We start from the raw sequence: 21,767 nt of genomic DNA, 5'->3' as shown, positions 1-21,767 counted from the left end.
GGGAGGGAGGTGGGAGATGGGATTGAGGTGGGTGAGGGGAGGGAGGTGGGAGATGGGATTGAGGGGGGTATGAGGAGGGAGGTGGGAGGTGGGGAGAGGGAGAATGGATTGACGAAAGAGATGGTTAATGGAGTTGATTTATGAAAAGACATCTTGTTTGGTATTAATCTAAATTCCTCTTTTACATGCCATGTTGTGAATGATTGATAAACATAAATCCAATTCAGGTAGCTTGGTGCTTGCATGATTTCTTCAAGAGGCAACATTATGATGAACATCTTGCAGTTTATATCTGTCCTCACCCTGGCCGTACTCCTCAGATTGCTGGATGTGACAGAGAGTGACACCAGCAGGATCGGTTCAATTCCCACACCACCTGAGGATTCTCCTTCTCTCCCCCTCTCCTCGCCTGAGGCATGGTCTCCCTCAGGTTAAAGCACCTCTAGTCATTGCTCTGTAATCAAACAGCAGCCCCATGGTCTGGCCAGAGTATGATGGCTCTCCCACACCGACCACTTTGCTCTGGGCCTGTGTGCCAACTCCATCTCCTGACCTACAAGATCATTTGACAGAACGGATGATTTACTTGGCCTTCTGCAGTCAGTTTAGCAGCAAACCCACATAGTTCCACCTCCAGCAGACCTCTTTTCTCAGTGCAACGGCCACCAAAGCTCCTCACCTTACTTCCTCATCCCCCACTGCTCCTGTCTAAATGAATCCTCTCCATTTGAAGAGGTAAACTAGTCAAGGAAAGTTACTGGAGCAGATCAGTCAGCTTTGTACTGGCATCATGAACAGCATTTCTTCATAAGTGCATTTCATAGCTGTTTTGTTTGTTCTAGGATTGAGTGCAGGAGTTGGGAGGCCATGTTGCATCTGTACAGGATGTTGCTGAGGCCACTTTAGACTGCTGCGTACAATTCTGGTCACCCTGCTAATGGAAGGATGTTGTTAAACTTGAGATGGTGCAGAAAAGGTTTACAATGATGTTGCTGAGAATGAAGGGTTTGAGCTTTAGGGAGAGGTTGAGCAGGGCCGGTGTTGTTTTCCCTGGAGTGTCAGAGGCTGAGGGGTGACCTTATAGAGGTTTATAAAATCGTGAGGGGCATGGATAGGATAAATAGACAAGGTATTTTTTCCAGGGTAGGGCAGTCAAAAAACTAAAGGGCATAGGTTTAGGGTGAGAGGGAAAAGATTTAAAAGTGATCCGAGGAGTAACTTTTTCACGCAGAGGGTGGTGCGTGTGTGGAATGAGCTGCCGGGGAAGTGGTGGAGGCTGGTACAATTACAACATTTAAAAGGCATCTGGATGGGTATATGAATAGGAAGGGTTTGGAGGGATATGGGCCGGGTGCTGGCAAATGGGACGTGATTGGGTTGGGATATCTGGTCAGCGTGGATGGGTTGGACCGAAGGTTCTGTGTCCATGCTGTACATCTCTAAGAGAGTTGTTGAAGTTAAATCAATGTCAGCCAGTGTGAACACTGAGATGCAGGATTTGATGCGACTTTCAGAATGAATGATGCAGAGAACAGAACAGAACACAGGGCGATAGAAATAAAGCAGAGCGTGGAGGAGGATATGGTGGCGGTTAGAACAAACAAAACAAGCACAACCCCCAGGGGTAATGACCATCTTGACTTGGTTATTCAGACAGCAGCAGTCGGTTAATTGCAACTGTCAATCTGCTCTTCACTGGGGATGAAACTTGCTTTGGGGTACTGTGCAATCAACAACTCTGGTTTACTCCTTCCTGATTCAATTTCCATTGGGTTCAATTGAGCAAGGTCAAAACCAAGCACCAGACTCACTATCATCCAATCCTGGGCTGCATCTTGTGACCACCCGCTGACTTTAAAAATCATCAAATCTGATTGGACATTTTCAGAATGATCCATGCACATCCAACCAACTCATTCTCTCATGGAGATTGGCCGTGATCTTACTGAATGGCAGAGCAGCTTCAAGGGGCCGAATGGCCTCTTCCTGCTCATGACTCATACATCTGTACGTACTCCTACCTGCCCTGAGCGTCCCCACAGTGTCTCACCGACAGAGACAAATCAGAAATGCAAGCAAACTATTTGTTACCCAACTGGATTTTCTTGGCTGTTGGGGAAAGAGTTAAAGATTATAAGGAGAGAAGGAGTTACATTTCTATAGCACCTTTCAGGATCTTCGGCCATTTCAAAGCATTTTACAGCCAAAGAAAAAGATTTTGAGATATAGCCACTGTCTTAACATATGTAAAATGGCTTGAAGGTGCAATCAATAAATAAAGGAATTACATGGAAATAAATGAAAACAGGCTTTTTTAATGCCATCAACAGCTCATACATTTTCTCCTGCTTTCTTGTTTGTTATGAACCTCTGATTGGTGGAGGTGATCCAGCAGTGTCAGTGATTCTCTCGGGCAGTGGGGAATATGTTTGTTTACTTGTATATTTGTGTATTGTAATTTTGATTCTTTTGAAGGGAGCTGGGTGCACGGCGCTTGTGGTGGCTGTGGTCGCACGAAAGCTAGAACTTACCAAAGCCGAGAAACACGTGCATAACTTCATGATGGACACGCAGCTAACAAAGCGGGTGAGAGCTCGTCAGAACTGTGCGAGGAGAGGGCCTGGACCCATGTGTCCGGTTAAATGGTGCTTCTGATCTGACCTCAATCGCCTGCCTGTTTCCTACCCCCACCATCTAATAATGGGCTTCAGAGGGAGCGAGACTCAACACAACACACCACACTGTTGGACAGGACCAACACGGAGCGGAATCGTAGCTAATCGTCCTTTACCTTGATCTGAAGGAACAAGAGAAAGAAAGGATTTGCGTAGCAGTAGCACCTTGTTACATCCTTAGGAAATCCTAAACTGTATTGTAACCATTTCTTTTGATGTGTGATCTCTGCTGTGATGTGAGAAGTGCAGCGGCCAATTTGCACACAGCAAGCTCCAATAAACTGCACTTTGATCAACAACCACATCATTTATTTTCATTAACTTTCGTTGAGGGAGGAACACTGATTAGGAGCTCCAGCTCATCCTCAAACTAGTGACTATGAGATCTTTCACTCCTACTACAGTCAGGGTCTCATTTTAATGTCTTATTCAATACAACATGCCCAATGTGGCACTCCCTCACCACTGACCATCCGACAGTGCTGTGCTCCCTCAGCACTGACCCTCTGACAGTGCAGCACTCCCTCAGTACTGACCCTCCAACAGTTCTGTGCTCCCTCAGCACTGACCCTCCGACAGTGCAGCACTCCCTCAGCACTGACCCTCTAACAGTGCGGCGCTCCCTCAGCACTGATCCTCCAACAGTGCGGCACTCCCTCAGCACTGATCCTCCAACAGTGCGGTACTCCCTCAGCACTGACCCTCTGACAGTGCGGTGCTCCCTCAGCACTGATCCTCCAACAGTGCGGCACTCCCTCAGCACTGACACTCCGACAGTGCAGTGCACCCTCAGCACTGACCCACCAACAGTGTGATTCTCCCTCAGCACTGACCCTCCGACAGTGCACGTTCCCTCAGCACTGACACTCCGACAGTGTAGCGTTCCCTCAGCAATGACACTCCGACAGTGCGGTGCTCCCTCACACTGACCCTCCGACAGTGTGGCACTCCCTCAGCACTGACCCTCCGACAGTGCGGCGTTACCTCAGCACTAACCCTCTGAGAGTGCGGCATTCCCTCAGCACTGACCCTCCGACAGTGCGGTGCTCCCTCAGCACTGACACTCCGACAGTGTGGTGCTCCCACAGCGCTGCCATCAGGAATGTCTGCCTGGAACTTGTGCTTTAACTTTTGTTGTGGAGTTTGAACCAAGAGGTTACTCACTGAAGCATGGCTGACCAGGGCCAAGGGCAGAGATGATTGACTGCAAGCCCCTGGTCTCTGGCCTGAGAACAGCAAGCCCCCAAAAGTCTTGGGCCCAGTTACTTGACCTTGTTGTAACCCTCTGTCCTGGACAATAGGGCTGCCTTTGACAGTTAATAACTTGGAACAGGAGGGAGGAAATTCGAGAGGGCATATGGAATGTGTACCAACATTCCTATTAAGCTGAATGACTGCCTCACAACTTGAATCTTCCTGTGCCAGCCAGTAACAAGTCACCATACAATAAAATCAAAGGGCTGTAATCCGAAACAAATTGACCCCATGGTACAAAAATAACTCAAGGGTGCCTGGCTTTCCAAAACCTGCCTCTGATTTCCAGTTCATTTCTTTCAGGTAAAAAACACTGCTGCCAATGTACTCAGGGAAACGTGGCTGATTTACAAACACACCAAACTGGTAAAGAAGATTGACCACGCCAAAGTCCGTAAACACCAACGGAAATTTCTTCAAGCCATTCATCAGTGAGTAGCCTGCCTCTGAGGTTCCCTCCATGATATCTTCACTGACTTGTTTTATTCAGACTTAAACATCTCAGACACTGAGTGTGTGCCCCGGCTCTCCGGATTGCCCTTCATCAGTTGTCTCCTCAAAGTTTTGTACAGTTTCTGGGGACCTCTTCTGTGCAATTTTCCCATGAATGGAGATTTTGGAAATTGGATTCTAGAAGGTTCCTCTGGAAGGTCACCCCACTCTTCAGTCTGGCTGTGGTTTGAACTCCTAAAGTGGTTGTCTATCCATTCACTTATGATTATAACTCCCACACAGCCCTGTATTCAAATTTAAAATCCCTTTCATATGTTATTGATCTGCATTCACTGATTAATAACATTCCATTCACTCTCCCCTCAGAATTCACTTTTAAAATTCACAGCCAGTATTATTCCTCTCATCTGGTTCAATTTTTTCGTTTTCTTATTTTGTCTTTTCATATCAATAACAGCAAGGGCAGATTCCAGATCCCTGTATCTGACCTTCTGTGTATTTGTGTGTTGTTTCATTGCTGTCTGTCCATTGAATGAATTTACTGCAAAATGTTTAAATACCTCTTCTGATTTTAAGTTTCATGAGTGGCCATGCTGTAGAAGGGATAGCTGAATTCCTTCAGGTAACACCCAGCACTTCCTTCTGTCTGACCCTCCTGTCAATAGCCACCTGAGTGTGTGCGGAGCACTATGACTCTAAATGCTGGTTCTAGTGCCCTTGGCAGTGGAACCAGAGAACAGGTTGGAGACAGCATGGTCTACTATTATCAGGGGCTCATGTAAGAGGGTGCGATTGAAGGGGGAAAGGGTACTGCAGGGAGGCCAGAAATGGCAGAGGACGTTGACAAAATAAGACCTTGATATCACTTTTTTTTGAGTCTTCCTGGCTGGCAGCTGGTCAGATTGACAGCTCAATTGTCTGTGTGACAAAAACCAACTGCAGGAGGAGCCTCCGGACAGGCAGCTGATGGGCCTCAGAAGTTGGTGGGGGGGGGTGGGGGGCTACACAGGAAAGCCACTTGGACCAGTTGGGGTTGGGAAGATGAAATTGGCCACAGTTAGTTTGATGGGAGAGAGAACATTACATAGAACGGTTGTCAGTTCCAGCTGTCCGCTGTAGTGGCCGGTATATTGGGTCCAGGTCAATGTGTTTGTTGATAGAGTCTGTGGATGAGTGCCATGCCTCTAGGAATTCCCTGGCTGTTCTCTGTTTGGCTTGCCCTATAATGGTAGTGTTGTCCCAGTCGAATTCATGTTGCTTGTCATCTGCGTGTGTGGCTACTAAGGATAGCTGGTCGTGTCGTTTCGTGGCTAGTTGGTGTTCATGGATACGGATCGTTAGCTGTTAGTAGAGGATATGTTGGGTGTATTAGAAGTATTAAGGTGGATAAATCTCCTGGTCCTGACCAGATATGTCCAAGAACATTGAGGCTGGGGGATTGAGCAGAGTGTGCTAGTCTCCATGTTCCTGTTGCTCATGGAGTGTGAGTGGTTGAGTAGATCAGCTGGTGGTTCCTGCCTGGCTGTGTTTTGTCTGAGAGAGTTGAAGAAATTGAGGACATGTTGAGAATCTGGGGTAATCTTGCAGGTGTAACAAAGGCACAATGGGCTGTCGATTCAACCATTCCTTGGTAAATACTCTGATAAGAATGATTAGAAAATATTATGACACACATCTGGAGCAGGTGGGACTTGTACCCAGGCCTCCTGGCTCAGAGAGTCAGGATTGTGAGTGGCTTGGAGGGGAACTTTCAGGAGGTGGTGTTCCCATGTACCTACTGCCCTTGTCCTTCAGATGGAAGTGGAGGTGGGTTTGGTAGGTGCTGTCTGAGAATCTTTGGTGAATTCCTGCAGTGCATCTTGTTGATGGTACACACTGCTGCTACTGAGCGTCAGCAGTTGAAGATGATAAAAGGGGTGTCAATGAAATGGGCTGCTTTGTCCTGAATGGTATCATGCTTCTTGTGTGTTGTTAATTGTTAAGATATTCAGAAATAAATCATTGCGCTTTTGGATAAAATCCATTTTTCACATTCTACATCAGCAGAATTGATCTCAGTTGGAAATCACTTTACTGGTGCCTTGAGCTCAAAGCTATACCACAGCTAAACAACTATCCTCAGGCTAATTCCCAGCAGAGGTTTGCACAAGTACACATGCTGGTCCCAAGCATAGGAAAGCTATCAGATGGTATTTCAGTATTTCAATGCACTCCAGCAAGTGGCAATTTCACAAGGAGAGCTAAGTTCACATCTTGAGCAAACTGTTCCAATCAAAATAAAGAACTTTCTTAGCAAAGAAAATAATGATCTCAAAGCAAGATAGAAAATGCTTGAAGCAGAGGCCAGTTCCACTAGCCTCCATCAAACATCACAACGAGGACATGTGTATTTATACTGCGCCTTTCATGAAATAGAAATTTTCCAGAACGTTTCTCACAAATGTGACCAGACAAAATCTGACACCAGACATTTGGACAGGTGAACAAAAACTTGGCCAAAGAGGTAGTCTTTGAGAGGTTTTAAGGTGGAGAGGTTTCAGGAGGGAACTCTAAAGTTTAGGACCCAATCAGCTCAAGGCACAGCCATCAATGAGGGTACAACGGAAACCAGGAATGAGCAAGAGGGCCAGATATGAGGGAGTGCAGAGATCTTGGAGATTTTAGGGCTGGAAGAGGATGTAGAGGTAGGGAGAGGTAATACTATGGAGGGATTTACAAACAAGAAGGAGTACTTTAAAAGTGGGCAAGGGAACTGTTGTAACTGCTGTTGCTTAACGGAGTGGAAAGAACCTTTGGCCAGGACACAAGGAGAGCACCTGACTGTCACACAAACACCGTGGGCTCTTTCTCATTAATCTGAAGCACCAATCCTCCAGATTCAGGGGTCTCAGTTTAATGTCTTTTATAAATGGCACCTGTGACACAGCAGCACTCTCTCTGCACTAGAGTGTCAAACCAGATTGTGGCATCAAGTCCTCAAGAGTAATTGGAACCTGTAGTGATGTAACTAGATGGATTGAGTTAGTGATTGGGCCCATGCTGCACATATATCTCTAGAATAGCTTTATGTCCACTTTAATCTAAACTTTCAACCAGTTCTAATTTTTTTCAAGCTTTTCTCACTCTGACTTGATTATAGATCTCATTATAAAAATGTCAAAAAACAACCATTTGAAATTCTAAGTTAATGTCCCAAGCAAGTTAGGCAGGAAGTGAAATGGAATAGGATTAATATTCAGAATAATCCCAAGCAGTGCATTATCATGAGGATATTAATTCTGTTCCTTCAGTTAATTCTTCAAATGTTACCTGGTTTTTTCCCCCTTTTCACTCTCTTATCCAGTCTTCTGACATTCCACATATTGTGTACCATTCTAGTTGCATCTAGTTCATTTCCATTCTAACTGCATTGAATCCTTCTCAATATCATCTGTATGTTCGACAATTTGAACATTTGGAATGACATCTCTGGCTTTGTTGGAATATGAAAGGAATTTGAGAGTCAGAAATATTGACTCAAAGGCATAATTCAAGTGAACTTCATTCCTGAGGATTAACATGAGTTAAACTTTCAAGATTATACATTGTTGGACTGGATAGTTAACGGTATTTGGTGTTATTAGCACATGCTATTGCCAGGATTCCCAGGAGGAGGCTGGTTCTAGGGCAATATGCTAAGCACTAACACGACCAACCACATTGAATCTGGCATTGAATCTAGGTCAGACTGAGGCAATAACAGTCTTCTCGGGTTAAGGATCTGAAGTGAGAAGTTGTGAAGTAATTTCAAGCAAATTCCCACTAGGTAGACATTCAAAGAATAGAACTGTGCATCATCATGTTACTAATTGCTTGAAATACAACAGTTCTCTGAGTGCCAGTGCAGCGGGACATGGGAATACAGTGAAGTAGCACACACCTTGTTAAAACACTGAGCAGGGAAGTTGGAAACCAAACAATCTCCAATGCATATGATCCTGTGATTAAAGACAGGGAGCAATTTCCTGCTTTGTGCCCACTGATGATGTTCAGAAGCACAGGATCTGCTGAATTCAAGTGCTTCTGGACGAGGGAGATGAGCATTAAATAATATGCATGGACAGGTTCCTCTGGGAGCTCAATGTAAAACATTCCGACCACCAGTTGATGCATTTGGGTGTTCTGTGATGAATTGTACCCACAACATCATATCAGCTCTCTGAATAAAGTTTAACAGATAATCCACTCACACGTAGTAATCAATGAAACTCTAATTTGAATTGGTTTAGTGATAAGACGCTGTAAATATTAAACCTATACATTAACTGCAGGAAAGTCTGTTCTGTGGACCCACACATCACTGTCATGTTAATGTCAAAGGTTGGACTTATTTAAATACTACTTTTTCCCAGTGATTTCAAAGTCTTGAAAGTTATTGATTGAAGCTTATTTAGTAACCAGATTACCAGCTAAACTAACCTGCCATTTATTTTAAGTTCCCTTTCCTCTGTTATGTTGTATCACTGCTCTGTTGCCACAATGACAAGGCCCCTGTCACATGATATCTTTTTAGAAATCAATTATGCTTTTTAAACAAATATCAAAATATTGCCAAGAGTCTTCACCTTCTAGGCTTTGGTCAATCAATCTGATTTGAGACTTTATCTCCTTAATGAGCCTTAATATTGCCGACAATAACTGGAGCTTGTGGTGTTATTGTTTACAACAGGCAGGAGTCCCCTGGAGTCCCACAAAGTAAAGACTCAACTCCAGAACACTGCAGCAAGCAAATCCCTGGGAGAAAAACTATGGCGTTAAAACAATTGTGTTTTTCCCTTTTCTTTAAACAGTGTCATTAGCTGGAAAAACATGTTGGAAATGCAACTAAGTGGCTATTTGACCAACAGTTAGATTCGTCAATCAGCAGCCAAGATCTGTTCATTTTTCATTCGCTATGGAAAGGCAGGTGCTAGAAGGATGGCAGTGTTGTACAGCTAATAGAGGGGGTGCAGGGCTGGGCAGTTGGCAGTCGCGTGATGGACCTCCTGGAATATGACCAGACAGAGTTGGTAACTCCAGCCGAGGGGATAAGGTCTGGAGACAGTAAGGGCCGCAGATGCTGGATGTCAGAGTCAATCGATGTGAAGCTGGAAAAGCACAGCAGGTCAGACAAGACCTGAGCAGCAGGAAAGTCAAAGCTTCGGGGCAAAACCCTTCCCCAGTCCTGCTGACGGGTTTTGGACCCAAATGTTGACTTTCCTGCTCCTCAATGCTGTCTTGCCTGTTGTGTTTTTCCAACTCCATATCTATTGAGCCAAGACCTGGATTGAGTTGAGTGAGTAACCCCTTCTCCAGGCCTGTCTGAGGCCTGCTGTACTATGTGTCTGTAAAAACACAGACTTAATCGTCAGCAACATGCCCCTATACACTGATCATCTCCCACTGTAAGAACAAAGCAGCTAAGGTATGCTAGTGACCACCACACTACTGAAGGCTTCATATTCCAGGAGTCAGTATCTCTGCCGTGGGATTTAGCAAACTGAGCCAAGTGCAAGGAGTGTTTATTTTTACATACCCAAACCACTAGTCTCCAATAACCATTAGAAACCTGCAGGGTATGAGCCCTTTCCAGTTGCTCAGAGAGGAATGACAGGATCTTTTATTTTAAAAGATTTTTTCCATATTACCCCCACACTCCCGCCTAACTGCGGTAGTGCTTATTTTTTCCCCAGCACCCATGTGTGTGTGCAGGTGTGAGACACAGTGAAAGACACAAGGTGTACACATCTTTAGACAGGATCTTTTATTCTGCTGGGTCATTATTGGCTACAGTGTGCTGATAGCTTGGGTCAGGGGTCAAGGGTCAGGTTCACCTCTACCTTACATGAAACACTTCAGTACGATTCTAACCTGGTGTCCTTTATTTGGGATCAATTTGTTATCAACAACTGACATTTGCTAAATCATGTTGCTGACTACTATAATGTCCCAGCATTATTTCATATTCAGTACACCAAGATAAGTAACTTGCATTTGTATGGTGCCTTTCAAAACCTTGGAATGGCCCAAAGTAATTTACAGTCAATGGAGTAATTCCTGGAAGTAACAGGCTGGACAGCAAGTCCTGGCTTTCCCAGTGATGGCTACATCCAATAAAAGAAATTCCAGAAAATATGCAAAACATTGCTCCCACAGAAGTAATGATTAGATGAGATTCCCTACAGTGTGGAAACAGGCCCTTTGGCCCAACAAGTCCACACCGACCCTCCAAAGAGCAACCAACCCAGACCCATTTCCCCTACATTCACCCTTGACTAATGCACCTAACATTATAGGCAACTTAGCATGGCCAATTCACCTACCTGCACATCTTTGGAATGTGGGTGGAAACCGGAGCACCCGGAGGAAACCCACGCAGACACGGGGAGAATGTACAAACTCCACACAGACAGTCGCCTGAGGCGGGAATCTAACCTGAGAGATGGTGCTGTGAGGCAGCAGTGCTAATCACTGAGCCACCGTACCACCTCAATGTGATAATGTGATAAAAACCAGACCAGGTTTTAAACGATGCTGGTTGAGAGATAAGTATTGGCCCAGGACACCAATATTTCTTCCAAATACCTGTATACTCTGGAGTAGTTAATATCTACCCAGGAGGGGACACACTTCAAATCTAATGGAGTGTCAGACTGCACTGTCTACTCAGTTTTCTCAAGTACGATGTGAGCTCCTGAACATCTCACTCTGAGGTAAGGGTACTGGCTACTGAGCTACGGTTAATACAACTGACTTACTCTTCATGTGCTACAGCCACAGAGTGTACAAGAAAAGTGCTAATGAAATTGGTGCTTTGGCTCCCATATTGTCAGCACCAGTACATTGAATAGAGTGTTCAGTAAAAACAGGGTCCTGAGTTGGAGGGTAGGGGAACCCTTAGGATGTCTGTACTTTGCATTTCAGTCCATCCTCTTGTGCAACACCCTAACCAAGGCTCACAACCCAAGCTCCAGTCTAGTACAGGCCTTTCCTGTTCCCTCCCCACATCATTGGAGAACCTGGTCTCCCTTTGATTGCGCAAGGTTAAGAAGCTTCAAACTCAGAGGCTGAAAGATTCGTGTGAGAGGGGTTGGATAATTGTTATTTGTTGTATGTTCCTTTATCCCTGTGTCTTATCGTATTAATTCTGTGATGTGTTTTTGTCCTTTTTTTTTCTGTTCTGTTTCGCTAACTCAATGCAGAGGCCAGAAGTAAGTTGTGTTTGATTTTATAATCTTCCCTTTCCTTTTGCGTGGGGATGGGGTGCGATGTTTAGGAGCCTGTGTGTGGTAGGTGGGCTGTAGGAACCAGTCAGAGAGCTATGGCCGTAACGTCACCATTCCTCGGTCCCTCTTAGTTGGACCATATTCAATGGTTAGTGGCTCTGCCTTGGGGAAAAACCAAGTTCCTCAGAAATACCAACTTGTTCCTGACTAAATCCAAACCTGAAGGAAAACTGAAAGTTTTAAATTGAATTCAAAGAAATGAAAGGGAAATGGGAACTACAATCTTGGACAGGGGAGGGAGGCAGAGAGTACCCAATGAGATGGTCTGTGGTACAACCATACTAACTCAGACATGGTTCCTACAGGCCTGAGGACAGGGGTGCATTTCCAATGATATCTCTCCGATGGAGTAGTGGTGGAAAGGGGTAATTTTTGATATTGACTTTGCCAAACTTTATGTTCCCAGTTCTGAATCCCAGTCACTCCGACACCCTATTCCATTAGGTCTCCCCTCTGCTTTAAGGTTTTTCAGTTTGAACTCAGCTCCTTAATTAAAGGGTGAACCAAGTGGTGAGCAGTCCATTTCACAGACAGCCATTCAGTCACACTCAGCACTGATGATAAACTCTCAATAGTCATTAATATGGAAGGTAAGTGCATCGTAACTGAGCATTATCGATGTTCCCAGGCACTGAAATCCCATTGATCTTCAGTCTAAGCAAGACACTTTGTTTCCAATTTTAACCATGAATTTGAAATGTACAAAGGAGTTTGAGAGATTGGGATTGGAGGGAACAGTTTGAATGAGTGTAATGGGTGAACAGCCTGTACCATACTGGAATTGTATAATCTGTAATTCTCTTCATCTGGAAATTGGATAGTCTTAGCATCAATGTCCCTGAGTGACTAAGGATCCCAGGGTGTAAATGGGAGCCCTGTGCTCTATAGTAAATTTCCATTTTTAAGCAATTCTTTATCAGGACAGAGCAGGCTAACACTTAATCTTGCAAAACACTGGGAAAGTGGTGTTTTAATTTGACAGAGACCTCTCTCTCACTGCCCAACGTGTACGTATACAATTAGCAGAGATAGCACAGTCAGAATCTGAGTCTTCTTAGAGCTGTGACCTGAATTAATCTGAGTTTTCATCTTCCAAACCGACACCTCAGTCCATGTTCCACACACAGACACTTCTCCCATTATCCCTGTGAGGGACTCTTCTAGAAAGGTACAGTGGGTACGTCCATTAACCAGGCCTAACCTCCTCAGAAAGTGTTGGAGAAACTCAGCAGGTCTGGCAGCATCTGTGAGAGAGAAACAGAGTTACTATTTCGAGTCCGATATGACTCTTCTTTGGAATTAAATGGTGTTGGAAACTTTTCTTAAACTTTTGATAAGCAGAGGAGGACCAAGAGAGCAGCTGATGTAGAAACCCAAAGCAAAAGAGAAAAGCAGATGTAAAGTGGATATAAATTTAACAAGTGAAAGGGAAAAAATGGGTCATTTCAAGTGAGAGCAAATTGACAAGATACAAGCTCATCGTGGCTAGGGGAGGGGGAGGTCAGTTTCTGAAGTTCTGCAGCCACAAGGAAGCTCCTGTCACATTCCCAGCAGACATCTGTTGTTTTTGCTTGATCCAGTACATCCTCCGATATGGAGGTCCTGGCACATGTGTCTCTTGGATAGCTTCACTCACCTCACCACTCCCCTCTGCATCCCCCACCTGTTCCAGAAAGCACAGGTTAGAGGGAGACTTCCCATGGGAAACCTGCAGGAATTCAACTCATTAACCTTTGTTGAAAAGAGGCACAAACACAATCTTTTTTGCATTGTGTTCATCAGAACTGGCATACAATCAATTAAACATTGAGAAGGAATACCAATTTACACAGTATGAGAAGGTGCTGATTGGTGGGATCTTGGTTGGCATGGTGACAAGGCAGGAACTGTTAACTGTCAATTGTAGCTGATTAAAATCATGCTGGGCTGATAGATCTGATTGGTCAGGGTGTTGTCATGGGCAGCATAGCAGGAATGCAGATGTGCTGCTGCTACTGGACAGCATTGACTCAATAATCCTGACTGTGCTGAAGACATACACCAGAAATCAGTTGAAGATTAGTGCTCAGACTCACCATGTGATTCATTTGTGTGTGCTAGAGGCTGCATATATTCACATACAGGGCCCTGTTCTTTGTAGGTAAAATAAATTTGTTCACACACCCTTTTCAATGAGGAAGGGTTATGGAGACTGCCTATCCCTACTGCCTTCCCCATGGCAATGTCCTGACTAATCAAAATCCATCTGCCTGATTTGAGATTAATGAGTTAAGATACAGTTAATGCCTTCTGTGTCATCATGCCAACTATGGTCTAACCAATCAGCATCCTGTTCTCATGCTATATAAATTGGTGTTACCTTTATGCCTTCTTAAATCCACATTTTGATAAGACAAGAACCTTTGATTTTATGTATCTTTTTAGCAATGTTTAAGTTCTGTACCAAATGTATATGGATAAGTAGCTGAAAGAGCAAAGATTGATAAATCGAGAAATGAGGAAGGAAACTTTCACAGAACCCACTAAGCCGAAGACAATGAGGTCAGATGGAATGTCTGTCCAATGTTACTGTCCATCACACTCAGTGGGACATTACAACGGACCATTGACACTATCCACACTGCCCCTCATGTACTCACTCCACGGGTAATTGGATAGGTCTTTAAGAAACATGGTGAGGTGCTGCTTTTTCTTATACAGTATAGTTCAACTTAATCAAATATCCCTTCAGCTCCTCAATAAAACATTTAGAATACATCTTGTATGATCTAGACTTTACTAGCACATAATAATTTTCCATTACTTACATAAAAGAGGAAGTTAGCCCGTGCCACTACAGGAGATTACTGTGAGACTGAAACAGGAAATTCATGATTCCAGCAAGAAGTTTCCAGTTTTTGTTAAATTAGAGAAAAGAAAAACCAGGATCTGGTTGGGGTCACCAGGTGAGGGAAGGAACAGAGTGCAAAGTTGTGATATATTGATCAGGAAAATGCGTTGGGAACCTCAAAGATTACCCGTCAGTCTTGTCTCAGGTCTGACGAGGAAGGTTTCAGAAAAACACAGAGTTTGTCAAGTTTGTACTTTAGAAATTTCTGAATGACCTGTTTCAAAAACCAGCAGCAAAACACCAAATGCAAACCGGATGGCACGAGGGAAATGAGACGGTCCAGATTGTTCTTAATGTTTTCTAAGCTGTTTACATTTTCCAGTGGTGTACTCGCCTTGCCATTATTGAAAGTTTTTGGAGAACATATGTAAGATAAGAACCCCATTAAAAGACTTCCCTCTGTCTTAAAGATAAAAAAAATGATATTCTTGGCATGTACATTGAATGCTTAGCTGTCCATTTCCTTCAATATTTCTCCCTGAGATGTGGATGCTGACAAAAACATTGGCATTTCTTGCCGGTCTCTAATTATTGCCTTTGAGGTAGTGATAGCGAAGGGCTGCCTTCTTGAACCGTTGTAGTTTCTCTGTTGACAATAGAGTTGGTAGGGAATTTGCACTATTTGACCCAGAAATAATAAATCTCTCCTTAACCTACTCTATTCCAAGAAGATTAGAACACAGAAGCAGGAATAGACCATTCAGCCTCTCAAGGCTACCCTGCCATTTAATAAGATCATCCATCCCATCCTAGCCCAATTTCCTTTGATTTCGTCAGTGCTTAAAGATTTATTGATTTAAGGAGAATAATCCCAGTTTCTCAATGTTCCTGAATTCCCTCGGCCCAGCTGTATTCTAGTAATCCTCCTTCACATTCTTCCTAAAGTATGATGCCAGATTCAAATGCAGTGAGGCCATGCCATTGGGTTCATAAAGACTTAGAATGTGTGCGCGGCTTTCACAGAGCCAAGGATTTGGTGTGTATTTTGAACAGGCTTATTTGCATGTCCTGTTATCTTCAAAGTCATCTCTTGTTGTATTTGCTGATGCTGGAAATTCACTTGGAATCGATTCAATAACAAAGGCAGCAAAGCCTCGTTATAATGAGGTTATCGATCTTTCAGAGCAGTCCATCAGAGCAGATGGGGACACAGCATCCCTTTACCCAGAGTGTGGGGAGAGTGTGACATTCGTTCCCCCTCCTCCCCCACACAGGGAGTGTTTGAGGTGAATAATATTGATAGATTTTAGGGGCAGCTGGATAAACATGATGGAGAAATAGAAGGATAAGGTGGAATGAGATGAAGAAGGGATGGGAGGAAGGTGGTGAGGAACTGGAACTTTCTCACAGAGCAGATGATCTGAGTGGGCAATTCCTGTGTTTGTATTGAGACTAGTATGGCTCAATAGGAATTGGGTTGAGTTGAGTACTACAAGTTTACTACAAATTCTGATTGGAAAGACAGGAGGGTAGACAGTTCACCAGGAAAATCAAGTGTGAATAGAAGGAATGTTGAATTTATCAACTCGCATGATCTGATGCTGTCGAATACATGTACAGCCTACCCTAACTGACCCAGTCTAAAAGGATTCTCACTTCTCACCCAATCATCTCTTGTCATAGTGGGTCATTCTGTGACCCCGACGCCTGTGTTGTTGAGCGCAGAGTGGACACTGTCCAACTCTTCAAACTTTAATGCCACATCCTAGGCATAGAAACAGTTAATCAATCTTTCAGGAAAGGTAAACATCATGAAATCCTCAACTAGCTCTCAACTGCTTGTGTCTGGGCCAGATGCTGCTTGCTGCCTGTGTCTGTAGTTTTCTTTTCGTCATTTCTGCATGGCTACAATGAGAGTTTTTTGATGTAAAATTAATGCTGCGTTTCCCACACAGATTAAGAGGTGTTAAAATGGAGCAGAGGAAGTTAAATGATCAAGCAAATACACTGGTGGATCTGGCCAAGGTTGGTATCACACTGAACTGCACAAGAAATAGGGGGAAGTCAAGCAAATATCTTGGACAATTGTGGAGTAGCCAACTCTGAATGTGCCCATTCCTGGAGATTTCATCACAGGATCTCCACCCGCAAACCCCTGCTATTGGTCAGCTGACATGCCCATCGCCATGGTGCCCTCGTCTGACCACAGCCAGTTGAAAAGCAAACAGACTCGTCACACCTGGTTACATGAACCTTCCCTATCAGTCTAGCAGCCTCCATTTCCACATCTGATCATCCAATACATACCTTTTTTTTAAATGCTCCTATGATTTTTCTGGTGCGTGTTGCTTTCAGCAGTTTCCTGGACATTAATCTTGAATTCCAACATTGGGGCAAATTGAAAGGTTAGCAGTTCCTAGTCTACAAGGCTGGGGTGAGTGTCACTGATCGCGCTCAACTCCCAGATCAGAGATGAAGCTGATTGTGGGGGTGCTACATAACAGAGGTTACAATAAGCCTGAACGTTTCTGTTCCAGTGAGGGGTTAAACAAATTGTGCAGGCTTTCTGATGAATTTCTGCACGTTTCTTGCTGCAGTGTTGGAGCGAGTGGGATAGGGGCTGACTAGCAATGATTGTGAGAATGAGGGCAGGATTGGTTTTGGTTCTGAGACCCCTCCCTTGTTAGGGTAAGGTGTCAGCACCCAGTGTCTGCTCATCCACAGGGATGTGTCACCATGGAGGGGAATAGGGGAAGCCCAATCTAGTTCAGTCCAGTACCTTTGAGAGAGGAGGAAAGACCCTCACTCTTCCAGCCCATGTCACCGGCTTACATCTCCACTATCTAGACAAAACATGGAATGTTCTGGAGGAAATGCCTCGGTCTCTGTCTCATTGGTCCCCTATCATCCTGAAAGAATGAAGGGGTTGGTGACTAGTAACAATGACCAGTCTTGAACAGAATTAGCTCTCAAGCCCAGTCTGTGTCTGTATGTCAATCCAGTCCCACATCCATGTTTTTGATTCTTTACTGAAGTGGCCAAGCAGTTACAGTCAAGCTCCTGGGTCAGAAAGAAGGCCCAAAAGGGGGCAAATCAATAAAATCGAATCTGGGCGGATGTGGAGGATGCTCCCAGGGAGGGTGGAACAGGAGATCATTGGGAATCATAAGGTCTAAGGTCTCTGGATCTTCTTGAGCGTGTTCCATGCACAGTGTCCCTTTGACGTTGTTTGTGTGTGTTCCCTGTTGACAGACACAGAACGTGATGTACGACATCCTGTCGGAGCTGCAGGAGAAGAATGAAGACTTGGAGAAAAGGATTGTGACGCTGGAGACCAAACTGGACTCACTAACTGTCAGCCTGCAGGCATTGCCGGCACTGATCACCCAGGCAGTTGGCCAACAGCAGCGTGACCTCTTTGAGACTCACATGCACAGGTTTAAACCGGTGACTTACAGCTCAGAGAAGTCATGGACGCCAAGCCGAAGGCGCCGCTCCCCATCGACAGCACCACATACATCTTCTGACAGTAGCTAGGGGCCTTTCAGAAGTCGATGATCTGATCTCACTTGGCCATTGTATGGCTTACAATGTTAGCTTTTTTCTATAAAGCCATCTCTAATTTATAAGTTTGGTTTTAGGATACCAGAGTGAAGCTGCAGGTTACCATTAATATTTAAAAGGGTAAAGCAGCTCCCTAGGCTTTTGCCAAGGGGTTCGGGGCCAGTATATCTAGGTTGAAGCCATCTCCCTCAAGCATTGTCTTTTCCAACCCTCCCCTCCCACCCACCCACTAATACAGCCAAGTTCTGGTGACCTGCATTGAGTGTTGTACTCTCTGAGCAAGATCACCCCAGTCTGCAGCTCAGGATACTATCTGAGAATTAAATAGTTTAATTCTCTATTAAGCTACACGATTCAATAGAGAAAAGATTAGAGAAGGATCGTGGGAAGATCCTGTTATTCCACAGGCTCTGGAATACTTCTCACTTCCTGCTGAGGAATTGATTCTCTTTATCAGGGTGAATGCTGGTTAACAGGTAATGGCCACACAGACAGTCTGTGAGCACGATGCTGTCTCTACATCACCCAAATAGCTTGTGCTCAAGTACTTCTGGTAGTTCCCACTATAGTCAGAGAGAATCTTGGAATGGTGCTTGTTTACTACATGACCATGTCCAAGTTGTAGCCTGAGATAAAGCAGCAGTGGGCACTGAAGTCTCCCTCAGCAGACCTTCAGCCAGAGGGTAATGGTGATCCAAAACTGCTCCCCCCAGTCATGAAACAATGACCAAGCTCTGCCTTGTGGAGGATGAGGAACTACCAGGATAGGGCTGTGATGGTGTGACCCCCTGCAGCCTCTCAACAGGCTGGATTTGCAACAACTTTCATTAATATAATGTCTTTAATGTCGTGAGATATAGCAAGATGCTTTACTGGAGAGATCCAAATGAAAGTTGACACCAAGCCTCATGAGGATAGGTCGTTAAAGGTTTGCTCAAAGGCATAGGGTTTGCAGAGTCTCAGGACAGAGTAGAGAGAGCTGGAGAGGCTGGGGGAGGGAATATTAGAGTTTAGGGAGCATGCAGCTGAAAGCACAGCTGCTAACGGTGGAGTGATGGAAATCAGGATGATGCAGGATGCCACAATTTGAGGAGAGAAGAGACCTTGGAGGGTTGTGAGCTTCAGGAGATTACGTAGAAAGGGAGTTAGGGTTATATGAAAATAAGGATGAGAATTTAAACATTGAGGTGTTATTGAGCTAGCAGCGAATGCAGATCTGTAGAGGGGATGGGTGAACAGGATTTGGTGTGATGCATGAATAGTGACTTGGAGTATTACCAACTGCCTGCCCACAACTGGCATGTGCTGGGGGTGAAACTGGTCTTCGGTGACTGTGAAGTCACAGTCTATTTGACACCATGTCTGATTCCCAGCTTTACACTGTGTGCTATTATTGCAAACTGATTTCATCCCAATTGACAGATGAAAAGTAGGAAATGAGATTGGGCATTAGGCACAGTTTGGAGTTCAGGTCGTTGATGATGTGTTTATCTTGGACAAAGTCGATTTTTAAATATTGCTGAATTTTGCCATTTACCCCACAAGGATGGTGTAGTGGCTCATTGGTTAGCACTGCTGCCTCACTGCGCCAGGGACCTGGCTTCAATTCCACCCTTGGGTGACTATGTGAAGTTTGCACATTCTCCAAGTGCATGTGTGGGTTTTCTCCCACAGTCAAAAGATGGGCAGGTTAAGTGGATTCACCACACTAAATTGCCCAGAGTGCCCAGGGATGTGCAGGTTAAATGGATTAGCCATGAGAAATACAGGGTTACAGGTTTGGGTGGGATGCTGCTCAAAGGGTCAGTGTGGACTTGGTGGACCAAATGGCCAGTTTTTACACTGTAAGGAATCTATGAACCCCAAGATGTTAATAAGATCAAAAAATAGTAAGTATGATTTAGCGATGCTGGTGTTGGACTGGGGTGGACAAAGTTAAAAATCACACAACACCACGTTATAGTCCAACAGGTTTAATTGGAAGCACTAGCTTTCGGAGTGCTGCTCCTTCATCAGGGGGCTGTGGAGAATGAGACCCACATCCCAAGAATAAATGTTTCATGTTGACATCTTTAGGACAGCCAAAGGTCTGGTCTAGTCAGTGATTGCGAAAAGTAACATAATTTAATGGAAGTCACCAGCTTGTGGGTGACCTATTGGGTGACTGAACTGTCCCAAATGACAGGGGCTTTTGGGAGGAATAATTTCAGAGATTCTCTGGGAGAGCACAAGGAGAATATTGCTTTTTATAAAGTCAGTCACTTTTTAAAAGAAAACATTTTATTCAGGAAAATCTAAATTTAGCACAAGTGAAGAGGGTCGGTTGTAGGTCATTCTGCCACAGGTACCAAATCAATGTTCGAAAGAAAGACAGAAATTAAGTTTGTGCTCCAGGTCAAATGACATGCTTAAAATAGCCAGTTCCTCCACTCGAGAAATGTTCACTATCCCTCACAACCAGTTCCCAGCCCCACCTCCATTACATACACCTACAAACCCCTACCCACCACCCACCCATTACTACACTCATCAACAAACCCCATAAAACACTCACTTGTCCACTCACACTGAAGTTAAATTAAAATTATACCATTGGTCCCATTCTTTCCAACTTCTACCACACCCCATTTCCCTTCCCTGTACTGTACCCTTCACCTTCTCCACTCCCACCTATCCTCCTTCCCACCCTTCACAAGTATCAGCCCCTTATCCTACCTCCTCCACCTCATTCTGCCCAATTTCTGGCTTCCATAGCCTTATCTCCATCTCCCCATCCCTACCCTTCCAACAGCCTACCCCTTCATTCCCCCTCCTCCTCCCTGCCTCTGCCTTCCATGCCTCTAATCTACCGCTTCCTCCCTGTGATTTTTAACTTTGTACACCCCAGTCCAACACCGGCATCTCCAAATCATGCCTAAAATTTCCATAATGCTGACCTTTTCCTTTGCTTGCCCCGACCCCTCACCTTGTACTGACCTTTCAGCCCCTAACTCCCAACCTGCCCTTTGACCCTCTCAGCAACCCCTCCCCTTGTGCAAACATGCTGCCACCTCCATTGTCTCCAACCCAGCTGCCAATTATTTCAATGTGAACAAATCAAAACTCAAATTGGCCTGTTGACATGTCGATTGTAAACCAATAGGGGATTGGGTTAATTTGATGCTTCCTTAAAATGTGTCAATGCTCATTTAAAATCCCAGATGTCTCTATAACTGGCTTGGTGTTTTCAGTGCTTTAGCTGAGAACATGTGAGATGATTAAAGTTCTTAACCCATTGCATTGACAAATTCTCCTCCCCCCAACCTCTTAGACATTTTAAAGTTCTCAGTTCTTTGATTTAAAAACTAACCTCAAACCAAATTTGATATAGAACTTAACCCTCCCCCCCCCACAACCACAATATTCCCTAAAGGACCAGATCTGGAGTTGTCACACCACACCTGTACCCTCAGCAAATGGTCTAGCAGAGTCCAGTTTGGAATAACATCATCGAGATTATGGTGGATTCTGAAAAGAGAAAGATAGAAAGGGAAAGGGTAGGTTGTTGTGAAGTTTCTTTACATTGTGCTGAAGCAGCCAACAACAATATGCATTTGTTTAGGTAAATAAAACGAAAAACTGCAGATGCTGGAGATTTGAGTTCAAAACAGAAATTGTTGGAGAAACTCAGCAGGTCTGGCAGCATCT

General features: G+C 44.5%; 1 protein-coding gene across 5 annotated transcripts in view; it reads left to right on the top strand.

Annotated features, from left to right (window-relative positions):
- Positions 1-19,694, top strand: part of LOC122565502 (small conductance calcium-activated potassium channel protein 2-like) — a 101,293-nt gene extending 81,599 nt beyond the window's left edge. For 3 of the 5 annotated variants that reach the window (XM_043721541.1, XM_043721539.1, XM_043721543.1), the window contains 5 exons: positions 2,476-2,586; positions 4,233-4,360; positions 11,603-11,611; positions 16,472-16,541; positions 17,769-19,694. In XM_043721541.1, coding sequence (XP_043577476.1) covers positions 2,476-2,586; positions 4,233-4,360; positions 11,603-11,611; positions 16,472-16,541; positions 17,769-18,053 — 603 coding nt within the window. In that variant the 3' untranslated portion in view covers positions 18,054-19,694. The remainder of the gene's footprint in view (positions 1-2,475; positions 2,587-4,232; positions 4,361-11,602; positions 11,612-16,471; positions 16,542-17,768) is intronic. The other 2 variants (XM_043721542.1, XM_043721540.1) reach the window with 1 other exon arrangement.
- Positions 19,695-21,767: the final 2,073 nt, after the last annotated feature.

The sequence above is a fragment of the Chiloscyllium plagiosum genome, chromosome 31, assembly GCF_004010195.1.
Source record: "Chiloscyllium plagiosum isolate BGI_BamShark_2017 chromosome 31, ASM401019v2, whole genome shotgun sequence".
In the NCBI taxonomy this organism is placed as follows: Eukaryota; Metazoa; Chordata; class Chondrichthyes; order Orectolobiformes; family Hemiscylliidae; genus Chiloscyllium; species Chiloscyllium plagiosum.
Note: the sequence above shows the minus strand (reverse complement) of the source record. Positions and strands in the feature narration are given on the sequence as shown.